Source organism: Lodderomyces elongisporus, chromosome 5 (assembly GCF_030384665.1).
Source record: "Lodderomyces elongisporus chromosome 5, complete sequence".
Taxonomy (NCBI): Eukaryota; Fungi; Ascomycota; class Pichiomycetes; order Serinales; family Debaryomycetaceae; genus Lodderomyces; species Lodderomyces elongisporus.
Genome location: NC_083677.1, coordinates 17,358 through 39,202, shown reverse-complemented (window position 1 = coordinate 39,202; position 21,845 = coordinate 17,358). Strand labels below are relative to the sequence as shown.

Below are 21,845 nucleotides of genomic sequence, written 5' to 3'. Positions count from 1 at the left end.
AAAAGCATTAGTTGGTTCTTTACTTTCCTAACTGAACATTAACAAACACTGCACCGTAAGCATTTTAGAAATGGAAAATAACCATTCATCGGTATTTCTAAATACAACAAAGATTAATCAGAAATACAATGTTTACAAGTTGAACTACCCAGGAAAACTGTTTCCAAAAGACGAATGGTTCAAGTATGATTTCAACATCAGCGCTTCAGATAACTTGAACAATTTGGCTTTGACGGCCTTGGAAAACCCGTTACTCGCTTACTACTGCTACAAGCCAATTTTCTTAGATCTCATTGCACGTTGGATCCAATCTCCTGGCGCATTTGAGCAAGAATACAACAAGTACAAGAAGGAGACGAATAAAGTGAAAGGCTCAATCATTTTACAAGTTTTGTCCAAACTCCTTCACTTATGTGATGAGTGCATTAGTTTATTTGAATTATTCTTGCAACGTCAAGATATATGCAATGCCATGGTTGAAGCTCAACCTGGTACTCTTGAGTTGGAGCAGATTCTTTTATCCTTTTATCGACTACTCCAATACGATGCAGACAAATTCAAGAGGTACATAAACCCAGATGTTTTGTACAAAATGGTCAAATCAAAAGGAGAAGCGCAAGAAAATGAGCAAAATGTATCAGGTGCAACTCTGCAAGTATCAAAATATTTGATTGTACAGATCTTAGCCTTGTACCTACTGGCGTCTGAATCCTCGAAAAACAAAATGTTGCAAGAGTATACAAATGCAAGCACCGAGTTGGACTCATTTTATGAGGGCGAAACAGTTAATTACTATTACCTCCCTTTGCTCGAGGCCAAAAGAATTGCCAATTTCAAAAACTTGCCAACCATAGAGGAAGAGGAGGAACAGGAAGAAAAGGAAAAGGAAAAAATTGAGAAAATAGAAAACAATGGCGAATTAGAAACTAAAGTCAGTGATTTCAACAATGAGGCATCATCCACATCCAACTTGATAGAAATCGATGCTAGCGCACTTACAACAAACTTTATTACCTCCATATGTGGTGTTTTGGTGCCTAGATTGATTAGTGACCTGATTCCAAATGTACTGCTATCCAGCCAGTTTGTCCCAACTTCTCATGCTGTAAGCGTTTTGCGTTCAATTGCAAAACAGTTACAAAAGAGCCACCCGGTGATGCTTGTTGGAGCAGCTGGTTCTAGTAAATCTTTCTTTATTGAAAAATTGGCACACGATATGTGCTATACTGACTCGATTGTCAAGATTCATCTTGGTGAGCAAACGGATGCAAAGTTGCTTCTTGGAACTTATGCATCTGGAGAAAAGCCAGGAAGTTTCCGTTGGAATAAAGGTGTACTCACTACTGCAGTTGAAACTGGTAAGTGGGTCTTGATTGAGGATATTGACCAAGCACCAACTGAAATTCTTTCGGTGCTCTTGATGTTGCTTGAAAAACGTCAGTTGAATATTCCTTCACGAGGCGAGACCGTTTATGCAAAGAATGGATTCCAACTCTTTGCAACCATTCGTAACTCAGCTGGACATGGATCTACTAGGGACCGCAGTATTATCCCGGATATGATTGGTTCTAGATTTTGGAAAATTATTGAATTGGCTGCACCAAGTGATGAGGAATTAAGAGTAATTTTGTTTGCAAAGTATCCCTTGTTGTCAAACTTGTTGGACTCGTTTTTAAAGTGCTACTCTGCCGTTTTGGACTTTTATAGCCAAAGATCATTTATCTCGTTAAGCAAAGGCCAATCCATTAGAGCGATTTCGTTAAAAGATCTCATGAAGTTTTGTTCTCGTTGTTCTCGATTGTTAGAGCAAAGAGGTGTGCGTGACTCAAACGAGCCATTGGATAGCTCTATCTACGATGAGATATTTGCCGAAGCTATAGCTTGTTTTGGAAGCACTATAGCTGAGCCTCGTGCGCTGACATTGCTTATCAACTATGTTGGAGAACAGCTTGGAGTTCCCAGCTCCAGAGTCAATCAGTATTTGCTGAAAATCAAGCCTCGGTTCTTGAACGATTTAAATACTTTACGCGTTGGAAGAGCAACTGTGCAAAAATCTACTGGTCAGCAATTATTATCGAGCAGGGGACACTCTTCTTCAGTTTCATCATTTGCAAGAACAAACCATGCACTCCATTTGATGGAGGAAGTGGGTGTTGCCATCAGTATGGCCGAGCCTGTATTGTTGGTGGGAGAAACTGGTACAGGTAAAACCACTGTGGTGCAAGAAATTGCAAAACTTGTTGGCAAAAAATTAACTGTGATTAACGTTTCTCAACAAACGGAATCTGGTGATTTGCTAGGAGGTTATAAACCAGTGAATGTAAAGTCTTTGGCGATCCAAGTTCAAGAATTGTTTGGTTCAATCTTTATGGCAACGTTTTCAGAAAAGAAGAATGAAAGGTTTAACAAAATTTTAACCCGTTCATTCAACAATGGCCAATGGAAGAATGTCTTAAGACTCTGGCAAGAAGCATACAAAATGGCAGTTGCTTACCTTGAAAAATCAGTAAATAAAGCAAACACTGAAAACAGTGAAGATGGTGCGCCAAGAAAGAAGCAAAGATCACACCAAATCGATCCAAACTTTTTGCTCAAGAGATGGCATGAGTTTCAAGATATGGTGAAAGAGTTTGAAATCCGATCATCGATGTCAGAAAACTCATTTATATTTGATTTCGTTGAAGGTTCATTGATTAAGGCTATTAGGGATGGAGATTGGCTTTTGTTGGATGAGATCAACTTGGCAAGTCCAGATACATTGGAGAGTATCACCGATTTGTTAAACGAACAATTGTCGCAAAGATCTATTTTGCTCACCGATAGGGGAGACACTGAGCCAATTAAGGCACATCCTGAGTTCCGTATTTTTGGATGTATGAATCCCTCTACTGATGTTGGTAAGAGAGATTTACCGATCAGTATTCGTTCTCAGTTCACTGAGATCTACGTGCAGTCTCCAGATAGGGATTTAGAAGATTTATTGTCGATTATCGACAAGTACATTGGCAGATACTCTGTTGGTGATGAGTGGGTCGTCAATGATGTTGCTGAACTTTATATGAAGGCCAAGGTTTTGTCTGAGCTGAATCAGATTGTTGATGGTGCAAACCAAAGACCACACTTTAGTATCCGTACCTTGTCAAGAACATTGACTTATGTCAGTGACATAATTCCAATCTACGGTTTGAGGAGGTCCTTGTTTGAAGGATTCTCGATGACTTTCTTGACCTTGTTGGATGTCAACTCGGCACTGATTCTTAAGCCTATTATAGAAAAATACACCATTAACAGGTTGAAAAATGCAAAGTCCGTCATGTCAAGCATTCCTGCTTGTCCTAGTTCCTCCAACCTGGGAAGTTATATCCAGTTTCAACATTATTGGATGAAAAGAGGACCTTACGAGATTCAAGAACAACCAGATTATATTCTTACACCATACGTCAAGAGTAACTTGTTGAACTTGGTGCGTGCTACTTCTGGTCGCAGATTCCCTGTTCTTATCCAAGGTCCAACTTCTGCAGGAAAAACATCCATGATTCGTTACTTGGCTAGTATTACTGGACACAAATTTATGAGAATCAATAACCATGAACATACTGATTTGCAAGAGTATTTAGGAACATACGTTAGTGACTCTTCAGGCAAATTGGTCTTCCAAGAAGGTGTTTTGGTTGAAGCTTTACGCAATGGGTACTGGCTTGTTTTGGATGAGTTGAACTTGGCACCAACTGATGTTCTTGAAGCTTTGAATCGTCTTTTGGATGATAATAGAGAACTTTTCATCCCCGAGACACAAAAAGTGATTAAGCCACATCCAGATTTTATGTTGTTTGCCACTCAAAACCCTCCAGGGTTATATGGAGGAAGAAAAGTCTTGTCGAGAGCATTCCGTAATAGATTCTTGGAACTTCATTTTGATGATATTCCTCAAAATGAGTTGGAAACCATTCTTCATTTGAGATGTCAAATTGCGCCATCATACGCCAAAAAGATTGTTGATGTTTACAGAGAATTGAGTGTTCAAAGACAATCAACAAGGTTATTTGAGCAAAAGAATTCATTTGCCACACTACGAGATCTTTTCCGATGGGCTAGTCGAGAAGCAGTTGGTTATGAACAATTGGCAATCAATGGATATATGCTTTTAGCTGAGCGTGTTCGAAAACTCGAGGAAAAAAGAGAAGTTCAAAGCGTTATCGAAAAAGTGATGAAAGTGAAACTTGATATGGAGAAATTCTATGATGAATTTGATATATCTAGTGTTGCTCAAAAAGGCGCTCAACAAGTGATTTGGACTAAAGCCATGCGCCGTTTAGCTGTTTTGGTGCTTTCCTCGATGCAAAATAATGAACCTGTGTTGTTGGTTGGTGAGACAGGTTGTGGTAAAACAACAATCTGTCAAGTTATTGCCGATGCGCAAAGGAAAAAATTGATTGCATTGAATGCTCATCAAAACACTGAAACTGGTGATTTAATTGGAAGTCAGAGACCTGCAAGAAACAGAGCTGCATTACAAAGCAAGTTGAGAACTGAACTTTTGGAGTTTTTGACATCTATCGGCTTGGAAAATGTTCAACTGTTGAGCTTGGAAACTCAAATCAAACATTTTAGATCACAAAAAGATAACATTCCTCAAGGTTTCGAAGAGCTTGCTCAAAGCATTGAAGATACCCTTTGTAAATCTGCAGTGTTGTTCCAATGGAACGATGGACCTTTAGTTGAAGCTATGAAATCAGGTGATTATTTCCTTTTGGATGAAATCTCTTTGGCTGACGATTCTGTGCTTGAAAGACTCAACTCTGTTCTTGAACCTGAGAGAACCATTTTATTGGCAGAAAAGGGTAGTGATGATGCCGCAGTTACTGCTGCTGAAGCATTCAAATTTTTTGCAACAATGAATCCCGGTGGTGATTACGGTAAAAAGGAACTTTCACCAGCGTTGAGAAACCGTTTTACAGAGATATGGGTTCCTTCGATGGAAGATTACGCCGATGTGCAACAAATTGTACAAGCTCGTCTCAAGACAAAACAGTTGGCTGATGCTATAGTACAATTTTCCGAATGGTACGGATTAGAGTTTGGCGGTGGGTCTACTAATAATGGTGTGATTTCGCTCAGAGATATACTTGCTTGGGTAGAGTTTGTGAATTCATGTGAGCCAAAGTTGGATTCCTTAACTGCGCTTTATCATGGTGCATCCATGGTTTTCATTGACGCTTTGGGGACCAATAACACGGCCTTTTTGGCAGAGAATCAAAGTTCTTTAGAATCTGCTAAATCCAAATGTTTAGTCAAGCTTGCAAATTTGACCGGAGCCGAATTCGAAAGTGGTGAGCTTGATGGTAAAACTATTGTGCAAGTTAACGAAACAGCATTCCAAGCAGGTCCATTTGCCATCCCGATTGCCAACCAAGACGACGACGGAAATAGTAAACATACCCTTGGATTTAGCTTGGAAGCACCTACAACAGCCTCCAATGCCATGAAAGTAGTTCGTGCTATGCAAGTGAACAAGCCAATTCTTTTAGAAGGTAGTCCCGGTGTAGGAAAGACAAGTCTTGTTTCAGCATTGGCAAAGGCTACTGGAAACGAATTAGTGCGGATCAATTTATCTGAACAAACCGATTTGGTTGATTTGTTTGGATCGGATGCACCTGTGGAGGATGGAGCAGCTGGTGAGTTTGTATGGAGAGATGCGCCATTCCTTAGGGCAATGCAAAGAGGAGACTGGGTGCTTTTGGATGAAATGAACTTGGCTTCTCAGGCTGTGTTGGAAGGTTTAAATGCTTGTTTGGACCACAGAGGAGAAGCTTATATTCCTGAGCTTGATAGAAGCTTTAAAAAGCATGCTGATTTCAGAATTTTTGCAGCTCAAAACCCACAATACCAGGGTGGTGGTAGAAAAGGTCTTCCAAAATCGTTTGTTAATCGTTTTAGTGTTGTTTATGTGGATATCTTGAAAGCTGAAGATCTTCACTTGATTTTGCAACACTTGTATCCACAAATTCCTAAAGAAGATGGTGTCAAATTGATCAAGTTTATGTCGCAGATTGAGTATGAAGTAGTCAAGCACAAACGTTGGGGTCATTTAGGATCACCATGGGAATTCAACTTGAGAGACTCGCTTAGATGGTTGACGTTGTACACTTCAAGGAGTATTAATCAAGAAATTGGACTATCAGCTTTTATTGATATGATCATTTGCCAAAGGTTTAGGACTCAAGAAGACAGGGATAGAGCATTGCGTTTGTTTGAAGATGTTTTTGGATCAAGCACAAAGAGAGATAACTACTTTAACATTACTCAGGATACTGTTCAATTCGGAGATACGCTCAGTGTGCGTGATGAACTTTTCCAATACGATAATGGAAAAGATTTGCTTCCACTCCAGTGTAATTTCAAAGTCTTGGAGACGGCGCTTCGAAGTGTTGCTCACAATATTCCCTTGATTTTAACAGGTCCCACGAGCTCGGGAAAGACTAGTTTGGTGAGATACCTTGCAAACTTGCTTGGTGCGAAACTAGAAGAATTTTCAATGAATAGCGAAGTAGATGCCATGGATATTCTTGGTGGATACGAGCAATCGGATATAGTTAGACAATTCCATTCATTTTTGGCCGAATTATCGAATATATTAAATGAGCAAATCATCACAAGCATTCGTGACGGAGCAACACATGCGCCATCATCTATTGTTATTGAAGCTGCATTGAAGTTGATAGCTGATATATCTTCAAGTCTTATCACACTTGAACAGACAGATGTATTGATTCTGAGAATGGAACTGGTTAAACAATTTCTTTCCAATGAGGTTTTCGATAGTGTTTTGAGATTCAAGCATGAAATGGGTAAAACCACTCTCAAGTTTGAGTGGTTTGATGGACAACTTATCCAAGCAATTGAAAATGGTCACTGGATTGTTCTTGATAATGCCAACTTGTGTCCTCCCTCAGTTTTGGATAGGTTGAATTCTTTGTTGGAGACCAACGGTACATTGCTGATCAACGAGTGCACTAATAGCGATGGTGAGCCACGTGTTGTTAAACCACATCCAAATTTCCGTTTATTCTTAACCGTGAATCCAAAATACGGTGAATTGTCGCGTGCCATGCGTAATAGAGGTATTGAAGTTTATATGGCCCTGTTGGAAGACAGAATGACCAAATTTGACTCGCGAGTACTTGGAAATTTGGCAATCGGGGAAAATATTGTCCAAAAGTCTGCAAAGCCACCTACAGCTATATATTCATTTGACCGCAATACAAATATGAGAAACTTGAGCTTAGTGTTTGATACTATTCTCAGTGCTGCCTCGGATGTGGAAAACACTTCGATTTGGTCACTTTTGAGTTTGAGATCCTTGAATGAATTTGAATCAGTCTTGCAATTGGTGAACCTGTGCTCCGAATTTGTTGATGAGAGTAATGCATTTAAGCAAATTAGTGAAAGTGTGGCGCTTTTCCTCAAACTCGGTTTAAGTTCAGTTGTTGAGACATTATACGGCAAAGTAGATACCGTTTCAAGTGAAGTTGTTAATCAAGCAGTCAATTATGCCCAAGATCAATCATTACACCCATTAGTCAATTTGGCATTGGTGTCAACATTTTCACAGGAGTTTCCACTTGTACAAAGCAGTGAATCTACATTGTTGTACGAAGTGGTGAATGAGGTGCAAAAGTTGGCTGTTACTATGAGCCGCATCGAAATGAACTCTTTAAACAAAAAGATTGATGAATTGTCGTATTTGGAAAGATCAGCAGCTATCATACAAGGTAGAAATATCAAGTTCGACTCAAAGCGTGATGACACGTTTGTGGTTTTGCAAAAAGTTGTTGAGTTTATTTTTGCAGTGCTTTCAAAGCTGGATTTCCAATTCAAGACTCTTATTTTTGCACCAGTGCATAACCTTTTAAGCATTGCTTTATTGATGATTGAAACTTCATATCAAAACAACTTAGCAAAAGCAAAAGTCTTGAAAGACTTGATTGTTGATTGGTGCGAATGCAATGAGGAAATTGTTGATATTAGCGACAATTCTGGTCTAGTAGTGTCAGCCACTAACAACTCATCAATGGTCTCTTTATCTTCTGCAAGAGGCTTTGCGATGGATAAAGTTTGGGACAGGTTTAGAGGTCAATATCCATCAACTTTACAAGGATGGACATTAATGCAAGCTTTATACAGAACCATGAAGAGTCTTGACGAAGTCGCAAAGTTTCAAAGTTATGATGAGGCTCCTATGATTGCTGCTTTGGCGGGATCAATAGAAGATCTTTACAAAACCATTCTTCGCGGTGATTATGAGTATACTGCAATAGAATCGATTATTGCAAAGAGTACATCTACCTTGGAGTCATTAAAGCAAAATGTCAGTTTGTATCAAGACCTTCCACAAAGATTGCTAAGTGACCAATTCACATACATCTGTGATGTTTTGGAAAGTACTGGCGAAAAAAGCAAATTGCTTCAATTTTATGTTTCTTCCGATAGATCATTGAAATCGTTGATTGGTGCTACTGATGAACATAGACCTTATCCTCGCATTTTGAGTTCACTATTTGATACTGCAAGCGATAAGGTAGGTGTAAACGAACTTTTCACCAGCAGTATGGTTACCTCGGCATTGCAAAGAGTAGGTGCATTACCTAACGTTGCTGTTGGACAATATCAAAACATTATAAAGGATATTTCACTATTGGGTTATTCTGTTGTGGATGCATCACCTTCAATACTCACCTCACAAGTAAATGTGTTTAAAAAGGTATTATTGGATTGGGTCAAGAATGTTTTGAGTTCGCTTGGAATTGTTGAAGAGTTGGATTCAAAATCAAGTTTTGGTGCATCTCATGGCTTAGAATCGCAAGTGCACGATGTGGTTACCAAATTCATTATTCCAGCTATAAACTTAGCAAACGAGTCAACAGCAACAAGTCTTGGAAAAGCTTGGATCTTTTTCAGTTATGCAATGACATTGTTATATGTGCCTAATACGCCTAACGATCCGGCTATTAAGGAATACATTGAATGGAAACTATACACCAATCACAACCAATTTGTGATAAAGTTGCTTGCGTCTTGGCAATCCGCTAGGGAAGTGATTAGTGGAGATGAGCAATTGTTTTTGGAGACAACCATTCAACCATTAGCATCAGCATTGAAAGTTCCAGAAAGACCAAAAGTCTATCGAAGTGAAGAATCAATAGATGCAATCTTTGAAGAATGGAATGCAATTGTTGAATCGTCGCTTGATTTGAATACAATAGAAGACTTGCTCCATGGTTTGAGCAGCAACAACAACAAAAGTGATGGAGACAGGTCGACTGCAAGCAGTAAACTAGCCTTGATGCAAAACAATATTTCCAAGTTTGTTTCTAGATTGAATCAAAACTATCCAATGTATGCTGATTTGAACGATATTTTGATTGGATACTTGTATGGCTTAAACTTTGGTCTATCTTTAGTTGCTGTGGAACAGAATGAATTGAGCAAGCACAGTTTACATAAGGACTGGTTGGTTAATACATCAGAGATTTTGAAACCTTCTGCAGTGATTACAGAATATGCCAAGGCTCAGGATTATATTAAGACCTTGGATGTCAACAACTCGACAGCTGAGTCAATCTTGGTTTACTTTTTGCAATTGGGATTGGTGCACCATGAGACATGTGATGATGTTATTTTGGGTGCTACAAAGTCGCTTTATTACCGTTGGTCACTCAGAAAGTTGAAATCTGATCAAGCAAAACAAGAAGAAGGTAGCTGGTTCAAGTATAAAGATGCCGATGAGAATTATGAGGACGACTTTAAGAACATGTTCCCAGATTACGAAGATGTTGTGACATTGGCTGCTGAAAACGATAGTAATGGTAGTGGCAGTGGCAGCGGTAGTGGCAGTGGTTCTAGTGCAGTCGAAAAGTTTGAAAAGTTGTATTCACAATTGGCTCAGTTGTACATTAGTCACTTCCATCTGGAATTAAACACACTGGACTTTCCACTCAAATTGACCAAGATGGGTTGTGATTTGTTGAACATTCTTTCGGGAGATGATTTAAGACAAGGAAGCACTAGTGCCTCTGCTGTTGCAGCTCTCGTTAATTCAATGGCTTTGCTGAAGAATCCAAATTCCGATTCTGTGCAAAATGACAACACCAGTTTCCATTTCTACAGAGATAGCAATCCAACTGAAGTGCAAAAAGCCGCACAAACTATTCAAAGTGTTTATCTCAAGGTGAAATACTTGTTGGAGGAATGGCCCGACCATGCTACTTTAAAGAGCATTGCGTCAGCATGTCGTGAATTCTCAAGTTTTCCTATTGGATTGCCATTGGGTAGGTTTTTGCAAAAAGTAGAACAAATCTACTACTTCATTGCTGAGTGGCAAAAGTATTCATCAAAGCAAACATCTTTAGAAGTTCAATACAACCAGTTGACCGAGTTAATTGTGTCGTGGAGAAAATTGGAATTATCTACTTGGAACTCATTGTTCAAGTTTGAAGAAGAAAGTCTTGGCCAAAAAGTTGGCCTTTGGTGGTTCCACTTGTTGGAGGTAATCATTATTCCTATAATTGAAGGTGATGCTGATAAGGACCATGCTGTGAAATTAACAGCTGCTTTGAACACCTTTTTGAGTAATATGACTATGGGAGAGTTTTCAAGTCGTTTGAGCTTGTTGCAAGCTTTTAGAAACCATGCAAAGACATTGCAAAACAGTAAGATTACAGTTGATGCATTATCGAATTGTATTGATTTTTATGTCCAATTTGGCTCTACTATTGCCGAAAAATTAAGTGCTGGTCGAGCACTTTTGCAAAAAGAAATTTCAGAAGTGATTTTGTTAGCTAGTTGGAAAGATGTCAATATTGATGCTTTAAAACAAAGTGCACGCAAGTCGCATACTGCATTGTTCAAAATTGTTAGAAAATACCGTCTGCTTTTGAGTGAACCAGTTCAGCCACTCGTTGAAACTGGATTGTCATTGGAAACACTGAATAAGTCTGCACATGTGAATAAGCTTCACCGTATTGAACAATCAGTTCCAATTATGGAGGGAGCCAAACTTGCTGATATTAGCTCTTGGACACAAAGACCTGCGAGATTACAAAACTTGAATGTCGTTATTCATAACTTGGGTATTTATACAAACAAGGCCGAGTCTAGTTCATTCCCGCCATTCCTTGAATTTGCAAATGATTTACATGAAAAGATGGAAGCACTTCGAAAAGAAACTCCTAAACAGCTTACTGAAAATAACAAGAAGATTGTTGCAGCTCTCAAGAATCAAAAACGAAAGTTGCTTAGTGACACTTTGCGTGATGTTAGACGTTGCGGTTTAAAGCTTAGTTTCCGTTCAGATATCCAAGCTACTCAAGGCTCTGTCACTTTGATACTTGCAAATTCCACCAGTTTTAATGATACGTGTTTGGTAGGATGCGATACTGACTTTTTCAGATTGATGGATTTGCTTCCACGTCTCAGAAGCTCTGCATCTAACCCAGCTGAAGACGTTCCTATAACGGATGTTGATAAGGGACTTGCGGCAATTGAAAACTTGATCCACATGTTGGTTGTTAAGCGTTTACCTTTGAATCTGTATGCTACTGAATATGCCAAGCTTAATGAAGTCTATCTGAATTTGTTGGTTTGTGCAAGAATGGCAGCAAACCGTCAACAATTTGTACCTAAGGGTCACAGAAGAAGTTTGTTAAAGAATAAACAGACTGCGATAAATGAAACAAAGACATGGTTGGAACAACTTGTGAAGTATGCTAAATCCACATTGAATTCAATCAACTATTTCAACCACAAGGCCAACACAAATGCATTTGACCAGATTCTTGTAAAGATAAATGAGTTGAGCAATAGCAATACAAACAGTGCAATTTTAACTGATGAGGTTGAAGAAGCCATTGTGAACTATGAGAATTTCCTTGTTAATATCCGCGAGGTTTTGAATACTTGGAAACAAGAGCATTTGTCATTTGCATTTGTTGCTGATGTCATATTGGATTGGATGAACCAGGAATTTTCGAGTGGCATTTCACTAAAGATTGAAGATGGTTCAATTTCTGCAGGTTACGAAACAACAATTGAAGATTGTGAACGTGAATTTAGAGATCTTTCTTCAATGATACTTGTTTCTTGTCAAAAGATTTGTCAAGTTTCTGATACTGAGATTTCTGAAGAAGATGACAACTGGTTGTTATTGAAGCAAGAGAAGGTTGCAAGCTTTATAAAGAGCTCACACATAAAGTCAATCATTTCAAAGCTTTCCAAATGTCTTGAGCTGGTCACTTCAATTGCACCACTGGATTCCGATATGGTTTCTCACTTGTGTGCGTTTACATCGCCATTGGTTGAAAATTATGTCAAGTTGTGTTCCATTGTACTTCAAAAGAGTGCTGAGAACTATACAGATTTAGCCAAAACCACGTATCATTTGGCATCTGCTTTGTACACGTTGGCTACAAAAGGATTCTGCTCACCTGAACCTCCATCTGAACAAAAGCAGGATCAAAACTTACAAGATGGTACTGGTCTTGGTGATGGTGAAGGTGTACAGAATAACTCTAAAGATGTGGAGGAAGATGAGGATTTGCTTGAAGATGCGCAAAAGCCAAATGATGATCAAAAGGACAATGATGATGGAGACGAAGATGATAATAATGATGCAGTGGATATGGAAGGCGATATGGCAGGAGAACTTGAAAACTTGTCTGATCAAAGTGATGAAGAAGGCGACGATAAAGATGGTGATGACCAAGATGAGGAAGAGCTAGATGATGAGATTGACGATATTGATGATCTCGATCCAAATAGCGTTGATGAGAAAATGTGGGATGAAGAAGCAAAGAATGAAAAGGAGAAGGAATCGGATAAATTGCCAGAGAATTCTACCAATGATGACAATATGGAAGCTAATGAGAGTGGCGCTGAAGACGATGAAAAGAAGGATCTGAACCAAGCAGGTGATGACAAGGAGAATGAACCGGATAAAGATGGTGATAATGAAGAAGAAGAAGGAGATGAAGAAGGAGATGAAGAGGAAGATGTTGGTGAACAAGAAGATGAAGTTGATAATAACCAAGGAGATAAAATGGAAGACCACGTGCCAGAGTCAGAAGTATTGGACTTGCCAGAAGATATGAACTTGGATGGAGACGACGATGATGAGATGGATGTCGACCTGGATGATGAGGATGTGGAAGAGAATGGTTTGGAAGATAAGCTTGATTTGGAAGATGATGATGTTCAAGCGGAAAACGATGATCAAGAAAAGGAGGATAGTTCAGATGTGGTGGACGAACAGGCTGATGGTGAGAATGAGTCCGACGTTGAAGATGCAGAACAGGAAAATGCCGAAACTAATGATACTGCTGTTGATGAAGAGCCACGTGAGGATGAGGCTGCTCCAGAAGAATCCGAGGAACAAACAGATGAAAAAGATGAAAAAGATGAAAAGGAAAAGAAAAATGAGGAGTTTGAAAAGGCTGAACGTGGCGATGCAGGTGAAGATGCGGGCGCTGAGCAAGATACTGTTGATAAGGATTCTGCAACGAACCAGAGCATGGGTGAGTCGGGAGAAGGTGCAGAAAATGTGGAAGAAAATAATGGAGAAGATCAAGGTGTACTTGGAGGTGAAGCTCAAAAGGATAAACAAGAGGAAAAGGAAAAGGATGAAAATGATGAAAATGCTGTTAAGGATGAGGCTCGTGAAGCTGCTAAAGAATCATTGAAAGAGTTGGGTGATTCATTAAAAGAGTTTCATCGTCGTCATCAAGACATTCTTGAAGCTCAATTGGAGGATCAAGAAGATGTTGATGAAAAAGCTGGTGAGGATATGAATGAATTGCAACATGATCCTGTTTCTAGTAATGACAAAGACTTGCAAGCTCTAGGCAGTGCAAACCAAGATCAAGCACAAAAAGTTGACGACAACATGGCTATTGATGATGAAGATGAAGATGATAACGGGGACGATAAGGATATTCAAAATGAAAGGCCGTTTAATGAGAAAGAGCAACCAGAAGATCAAGCAGCTGAAGGTGATGAAGACAATGAAGGTGATGATGATGATGCTGATGTTGGCGGTGAAAATGAAGCTAATGATCTTGATGGTGGTGAACAAGCCATTAAATTGGAAGAGGACCTGTCAGATGATTTGGAAAAGATTGATCCACTGCAAATGGATATTGACGAAGAGCTTAGTGATGACGATGAAGATGAGGAAATTGGTGAACATCAACTTCAAAAGTTCAATCAAGAGCCTCAATTACCACCAATACCTTTGGAAGAAGCTAGGGAATTATGGAAATCTAGTGAGCTTGCTACTCAGGAATTAGCCTCGGGATTATGTGAGCAATTGAGACTTATTTTGGAGCCCACGTTGAGCACAAAGCTAAGAGGTGACTACAAGACAGGTAAGAGGTTGAACATGAAACGGATCATTCCTTATATTGCGTCTGATTTCAAGAAGGATAAGATTTGGTTGCGTAGAACCAAACCTTCAAAGAGACAGTACCAAATCATGATTGCTGTTGATGATTCCAAGTCGATGTCTGAGAGCAACTCTGATAAATTGGCATTCCACAGTATTGCTTTGGTTTCAAAAGCATTGAGTCAGTTGGAGAGTGGTGGGTTATCTATTGTTCGATTCGGTGAGGATGTTAAAGTTGTTCATCCATTTGACAAGCCATTTAATGCCAATAGTGAGAATGGAGCCAAAGTCTTCCAATGGTTTGATTTCAAACAGTCAAAGACAGATATCAAGGCATTGTGTAAAAAATCTTTGAAAATCTTTGAAGCACAAAGTTTTGAAAACAAGGCTGACTTGTGGCAATTGCAAATAATCCTAAGTGATGGTGTTTGTGAAAGCCATGACTCCATCTTGCAAATGGTGAGAAAAGCCCGTGATGAAAAGATTATGATGGTGTTTGTTGTCATTGATGGAATAAACCTGAAGGAATCAATCATGGACATGCAGCAAGTGAAATACGAGGCTGATCCTACTACGGGAGAGTTGAAATTGAAGGTTGACAAGTACCTCGACAGTTTCCCCTTTGAGTTTTACGTTGTGGTGAAGAACATTAACGAGTTGCCCGAGATGTTGTCAACAATTTTGAGACAGTATTTTGCAGAGATTTCTTCTACAGTATAAATTTAGGTATAATTTTGTTAATTTTTCGGTTTTGGGTTATTTTTTTTCATTTAGAAGTAGTTGTTTACATTAATAGAAGTATAATAAAAATATTATCGTTAGAGTTATTAAAAGAATCAAAAAGAAATTAAAAAATGTAATTAAAATGAAATTAAAATTTGAATTAAAAATGTAATTATAAATGAAACTAAGAATAAATGTGAAGAAAAAAAAAATATGCAATAATCTTTTAATTTGTGTTTTTAACAACTTTGGCAACGACAATGGACATGTCGTCAACCTTACCACCTGAGCTGTGATGGTGGGATCCCTTACCCGATGTGCCTTTACTCAATGCCTTATTAACTTTCTCATTGTATGGTGTATATGCATAATCATCAAATGCAACTTCCTTTGCCTTGATTAACAACTTGTTTGCCACAGTCTTCATATTATTCTTTTTGGTATTGATAAACTCATTTAAGTAGTTCAATATCTCCCACTCGTACAAGTTGTCTGTAATTCCATCCGAGCATACAAGCACATAGTCATTCTCTTTTAATTTGAACAGCTCGATCCATGCAAAATCCGAAGGCATGCGCGCCATTGTGTTTGTTCCAATCTGCGTTGGACAAAGACCATCACCAGATTCCTCATTGGTCAAGATTATCTCATTGTCTCTGATGATGAAGATTTTGGAGTCACCAATACTGATCATCAAAAACCTGTCCCCGCTCAACATACCCAAGATCAATGTTGATGAGCCTTTTAATTTTTGCAAATCCATCAAATGCGAGGTGTGCAAGAACGAATCATCCAAGATTTCTTCTATATCTCTTCTTTTCAAATGATGCGGCGTATGGCTGATCTTGTACTCGGTCATTAATCGACTAAATGTCTCAACGATTGATCTCGACCAAATGCCAGAGTCGGCCAATGCACCATCTGTCTCCCAACCACTAACTCCATCAGCAATAGCAAGCACGGAGGGAGATACGAGCATAGTGTCATCACCTGCCTTGATACTGAGCGTATCGCTTGGTGACCCATGAGGTCTTCTCCTCGGAAGCAAGGAATTGAGCTGGGTAGGATCTGTAAGATCACTTAAGGAGTTGATCGAGGGGACAATAGAATCAGAGTGGAAACCAAATGATGCATAGCCGAAATCAAACTTGAACTTGTCCTTGGCAATACTTTTGAGCTGCTCCCTGGTGAATAAGGGGTACTTAACATAGGGTATACTTTCGTCAACTGGCCCTCGATCTTCTTCTGGTTCGTTGAAGCCAAGAAAGAAATTACGTGCACCTTGAAAATATGATGAATAGTTTCTCACTTGAGTTTGAATTAGTCGTTTGTAGATTTGTTTGTGGGAAAATATATAGGATTGTGAGCAAGTGCAATGAGTGCGTAGACGTGACTGGCGAGGATGGAGTAAACTGTGGCTACGTATCGATTGTTTTTGTAAAGCTTGTACAACGGTGCCAGCTTTTTCAAATGAACGCATCTTATATGTACTGTTTGTTTAAAATTGCAGTGACTAAATGAAAAGTTGTTTTGATTGAAGTGAATAAATTGGGAGGGGTATGAAGTATGCTTGTTCTTTATGCTAATGAGTTGATTGAAATACACGTGATGTACTTTTTCTTTTGCCGCCTTGAAAGATTAAAGATTTCGGAAGTTGTGTGAAAGTCCAAGTAGTTATAGTGGAAGTGATGCAAGTACCTAGCTATCAGTTGAGAAGCTGGAAATGTTTTGATGATTCAAAGATTAAAAAAAAATGGTAAAAGAAAAGAAAAGAAGGAAGAGGAGGAAGAGGAGGAATAAAAAAAAAAAGGGGGAGAAGAGTAGAAAAACAAGTGTTTTAATTATAAAGGTGATTGTCGCATAGCACTGTCACAAGTGACAAGTGTACGACTGCTGAGCATCGGTTTGAGCTGGTAGCTCACCGATACCAGCGGTTTGAGTTCGTGACTTGATAGGCTATATTCCAACTAAGTGTAATTGTCAATGATCGCACCTATAAAGGTCTCAATGCTCATAAGTTAAGAGAGTAAATTGTCTCATACAAAGTCACTAGTAAGGAGAATCGTGAGAGTATACACTCTGCACGTTCACCTAGTGATTTGTGTTCAATGTAGTTGACCGTATAAATTATGTATTTAACCGATCTTTCTATATAATAGTGATAAGTTAATTTTACCACTTCTCGTTCCTATTTATATAAACTCATCTTGTTTGAAGTTTCAAGTTTTCCATGTCGTGCAATATGTTCCAAATATTCACTTAGTGGAAACGAGGGCACAGAGCGTCCAGTGTGTGTCGCACTGTGACATCCTCCCCCCCTTCAGAGTCTGAATGAGCGATACGGCCATTTTTTATTGTGTTTCGGAAAAAATTGATTTGGGGTAAAGTAACTGTACAATAATGATGATAACCGTTGTGGCCTCCCCCCCTGCAAAGTAGGAAATCATTTTGTAGTATTAAGCGGAGCGGCAACAAACGGTTTTAACATCTCCCTAGTATACTGACGCTTCATTGGAATGCCTTGGAGGTTACTAAGATGGTAAATCCTCGACAGCACCTTCCGGACAACGAAAGGACCCGACCAATTCAAGCCCATCTTGTTGGTAGCAGCATCGTAAACTAGGATTAAGTCTCCTTTCTTGATCGGTACATTAGTGTCATAACGTTTGTCAAAAACTTCCTTCTGATGATCCCGATCGCGACGCTGAGTTTCCTTAGCAGAGTTTTCCTGTTGTTTACGGAAATAAAACTGACCAACGCGGAACTTGAATAGTTCGTCCTCCGTGTATTGTTGTATATCAGGTGGCGTTTGCATCAATGATTGGAGCAGATTATTACCTTCAAATCCAAAAACCAAGTATTGTGGTGTGAATCCCGTACGTTTACGAACCGTAGTACGATCCACCCACAATGCAGCATTCAAAACTTTGCTCAAATTCTTATTCTCTGGAACCAGTTTGATGAATCTGATAAGTCGCTTGTGCGACGCTTCGATCATCCCATTCCCCTGCGGATGGTACGGTACAGAATAAGATGGAGAAATGCCATAATTTGAGAGCAATTGCTGGAGGACCTCATTGTGAAATTCGCGACCATTGTCGGTTTTCAAAACACTAAAGGTTCCTACACGAGCAATAAAGTTTGAATAAATAAAGTCGGCTACTGCCTCTGCAGTAACCTTGGGTAAAACCTGAGCTTCGGCCCATCCCAGAAATTCGTCACGTGCAACGACAACAGTAGCGTCACGGAGCTTAACGCAATCACAGACGATTGTATGAAACATACCAGCCGGGTAGTTCAAGTACAATGGATCCCGCTGCCTAGTTGCAGGTTGGTCCTTTTGACAATAAACACACCGTTTGATATAGTCGGCAAGTCTGCGATAGAGGTTCGGAATGTAGAATCCAGTATTTATTAGGTTGAACGTAGTCTCAACTCCTGGGTGACCACGATCTCTATGAGCAAGATTGAATATGTGTTCAACCTGATTGTTCTCATAAACGACGCGTCGAGTGTATGAACCGGTCCGACCCAACTTGTAAAGGATTCCATCATGTAAATAGAACTCTAGTGCGCGGTTGATGAAACGTCTGGCGTCAGCAGGTGCGTTGTGTGAAACGGGAATGGTACGTGCCTCAAGGTACTTTCTAAGCGCTTGAAGTGGGATCTTCTTATAACTGTTATTAGGCTCAGCTTCAATGGTAACAACATTAACTTCTGCTAGTACTTTAGGATCCAACTTCGCCCTAAACTCGGCAATAGCTTCCCTGACCTCATAATGATCAGTCTGCGGAGTAGACGTGTGGCATCGGCTAAGAGCATCGGCAATGATGTTTTTCAGTCCATCAATGTGATGGATCTGATAGTTGAAGGTCCTGATGAAGTTCAACCATTTGTAAACCCGATTTACAAAGTGTGAATTATCAAGTGGTTTATTCATCACAAGGACAAGAGCTTTGTTGTCACAGTACAAATGAATGACCCCAGTAAATCCAAACAAGAGTGGATGGATTGCGTCAAACGTCTTATAAATACTGAAAAGTTCCTTTTCGTAAATAGTATAGTTCTTCTCAGAACCATGGAACTTTCCAGAATAGCACAGGACTAGTTTTGATTCTCCAGCCGCATTGGTGTTTTGCAACACACCACCCCAAGAATCTGTCGAAGCATCAGTGTGGACAGTAATGAGGTCCTTAAAATTAAGGGGTTGGAGAATCGGTTGGTTGGTTAGTACTGTGATGATTTGGTGGAAAAACCGCTTAGTTGTAGGATCCCAATGAATCTGATGCTTGGGTTCCTTCCTTGCTTGATTGATCAAGTTGTAGAGGGGAGCAGTCAATTCAGCATGCCCTACAATCAACTGTCGGTAATAATTGACCAAGCCAAGGAAACTTTCTAGCTGTTTTACCGTGTTAGGGAGTGGGTATTTCAATAATGCATCCACTTGACCCCTAATTAACGTTTTACCCGCAGGTGAAATATGGTATCCAAGAAAATCACATTCAGGTACAGCGATCTTTAACTTCGCAGGGTTAATCTTCAAGCCAGCATTGGTTAGAAGACGGAACACTTCGACAATCTTATCTAGATGTTCTCGAACCAGTGAGGCGGCAAGTTCATCTACTTTAGGACCCACGATGGCAATGTCGTCAATAAAACACATCACATCCTTCGCAACTGGGCTCAAAATCTTTTGTAAGATAGAACTAAACTCACTTACTGAATTGATATATCCTTGAGGAAGCACAGCATACTTCAACAAACCTAACGGGCTGTTAAAACTGGTAACATCACTAGTAGCAGCATCCAATGGTATTTGAAAATACGCATTCTGCACATCAATAGTACTGATAAACCAACAACCACTAATCTCTGTAGTGAGGTCATCCACAGAGAGTGGGTGACCCCCTTCCAACTCCACATTTTTGTTGAGTTCCCGAAGGTCAATCAACAATCGATGCCTTCCATCCTTCTTACTTATGAGAAACCATGGGTTCCGATAAGTCGCATCACTATAGACCAATTGTCCCTGTCGTATCATTTCTTGGAGAATCTCCACTGCGGCGGTACGTTTAGATCCTAATGGGATCGATTTCATCCGCCAGTGAACATTTGGATCTCGCAAGTTGATACGAACGGGAGGGTGTATTTCAGGCTTAAGTCTGCCAGGGTCTCCACCTTTAATGTAGAAGACATCAGACACCTCAGCACATTGGTCCACGAAATACCGAATATCATCTTCGCTCGCCCTGGACCCGTTGAATGCAGGTCGAAGCATCTCTGAAAGGGGAGGAATGACGGCGGTTTGACTCACTTGGACAGATGGAAATGAATCGATGTGGTAGTTAGAATCCCCATCGTAGCGAATAGGGAATTTATGAATGTTGCCATTCGCGCGGAAACGTAACTCTCGTTTATCACCATCATCAGTAAACCCAATGGAGAGTTTGTGCGCATCTTGGAATGGCAACCCGAGTAGTACCTGACCAACAGGGATTTGCTCATGCAAATAGAGGATTGCAGGTAAGGAAATGAAATGAATAGTAATATCTAAAAACACTCCTTGAGTAATTGCTTTGGTGTCATTATTAACACCTTGCACAAGTACTGGCTGACTCAAGGGAAAAGGCTTAATTGGTAATCCTTTTAGTGTTTGCGGGTTGATCAAACTCAACTGGGCCGCTGTATCATATTTCATCTCAATCCTACGGCCATGTATGGATGCGGGGAAACAGAGTAGTTCTTGAGTGACACCTGGTTGGTGGAAACCCTTGGAAGTGGTCGTCTGATTTACTTCAGTAACGACTGGTTTCTTCTGAAATTTGGCAATACCATCCTTAAGTGCCTTCTGTAAGACATCTCTGTCAACCAACATAGCTTTAGTACTCTCTCTCATCATGGCTCGAGCATCATCATGCATTCCCAAATACTTGGAAAGATCCATGAACACGAAGAAGTTATGTTTCATGGCGTCTTTAAATGCAGCCTGTTTGTCTAGTATGGTCAATTTACTAGTACGTACTCGGCGCTGACTTTTCCGCTGTGGATCAGTGGAATCGTCAGCAAGTTGATTTTGGTGATCTGACGTTGCACTTAATTTGGCAAGTTCATCTAACTGATTCTCCCTCAAGATGTCTTCGACACTAAAGAGTTTAATTGAATCGTCAGTCGCTGAGGAGTCGACTCCATCATCAGCGGTACCAATCGTCTGTGCCTCATTAAGTGGTTGATTAACAACAGCGTCAGTTTTCATCATTTGTTCTTCTTCTTTGTAATGATCCAACATATTGTCGCTCTCATGTGGAGTAGGAACCTGACCATCTCTATTTCCTTCGCCTTTGGAAAAGAATGACTTGAGTTCTTCATCGGGATCTACGACATCCTCCATGGCTAGGTTTTCTAATTCCCTATCCATTGCCAGTGCAGAGGGTTCGAACAGAGCACCAGCTGTGCTAGGCTCCTCGTAATCGTAATCCGGATCTACTTCCATGCTTTCCTCGGGAAACTGGAGTTCCAGGAACGGTAAATGTGAATCAGCAGTTGGAGATTGGTCTCCAGTTGACTGAGACTCAGATTCTAAGTCTCGTTGAGGTTCCTGCATAGTTTGGTCTATGTCAGGACGAGGTGCGCTTTCGCGCCGCATTACTTCAGCCTTCTGTCGCTGTCTGACTACTTCATTGAGTTGCTG

At 39.9% G+C, this 21,845-nt stretch overlaps 2 protein-coding genes across 2 annotated transcripts; one reads left to right on the top strand and one right to left on the bottom strand. All coding sequences in view use genetic code 12, as the record gives it.

The window, feature by feature from the left end:
• Positions 1–70: 70 nt before the first annotated feature.
• On the top strand, positions 71–15,154 carry MDN1 (AAA ATPase midasin; the record flags this gene model as incomplete). Its single annotated transcript, XM_001528784.2, has 1 exon — positions 71–15,154. One exon carries the CDS (start codon positions 71–73, stop codon positions 15,152–15,154), a length of 15,084 nt encoding a protein of 5,027 aa, XP_001528834.2.
• Positions 15,155–15,383: 229 nt separating this feature from the next.
• PVL30_003886 (uncharacterized protein) lies at positions 15,384–16,637 on the bottom strand (the record flags this gene model as incomplete). The annotated part of the gene is made up of 2 exons (XM_061119507.1): positions 15,384–16,438; positions 16,634–16,637. 2 exons carry the CDS (start codon positions 16,635–16,637, stop codon positions 15,384–15,386), a joined length of 1,059 nt encoding a protein of 352 aa, XP_060975490.1.
• Positions 16,638–21,845: the final 5,208 nt, after the last annotated feature.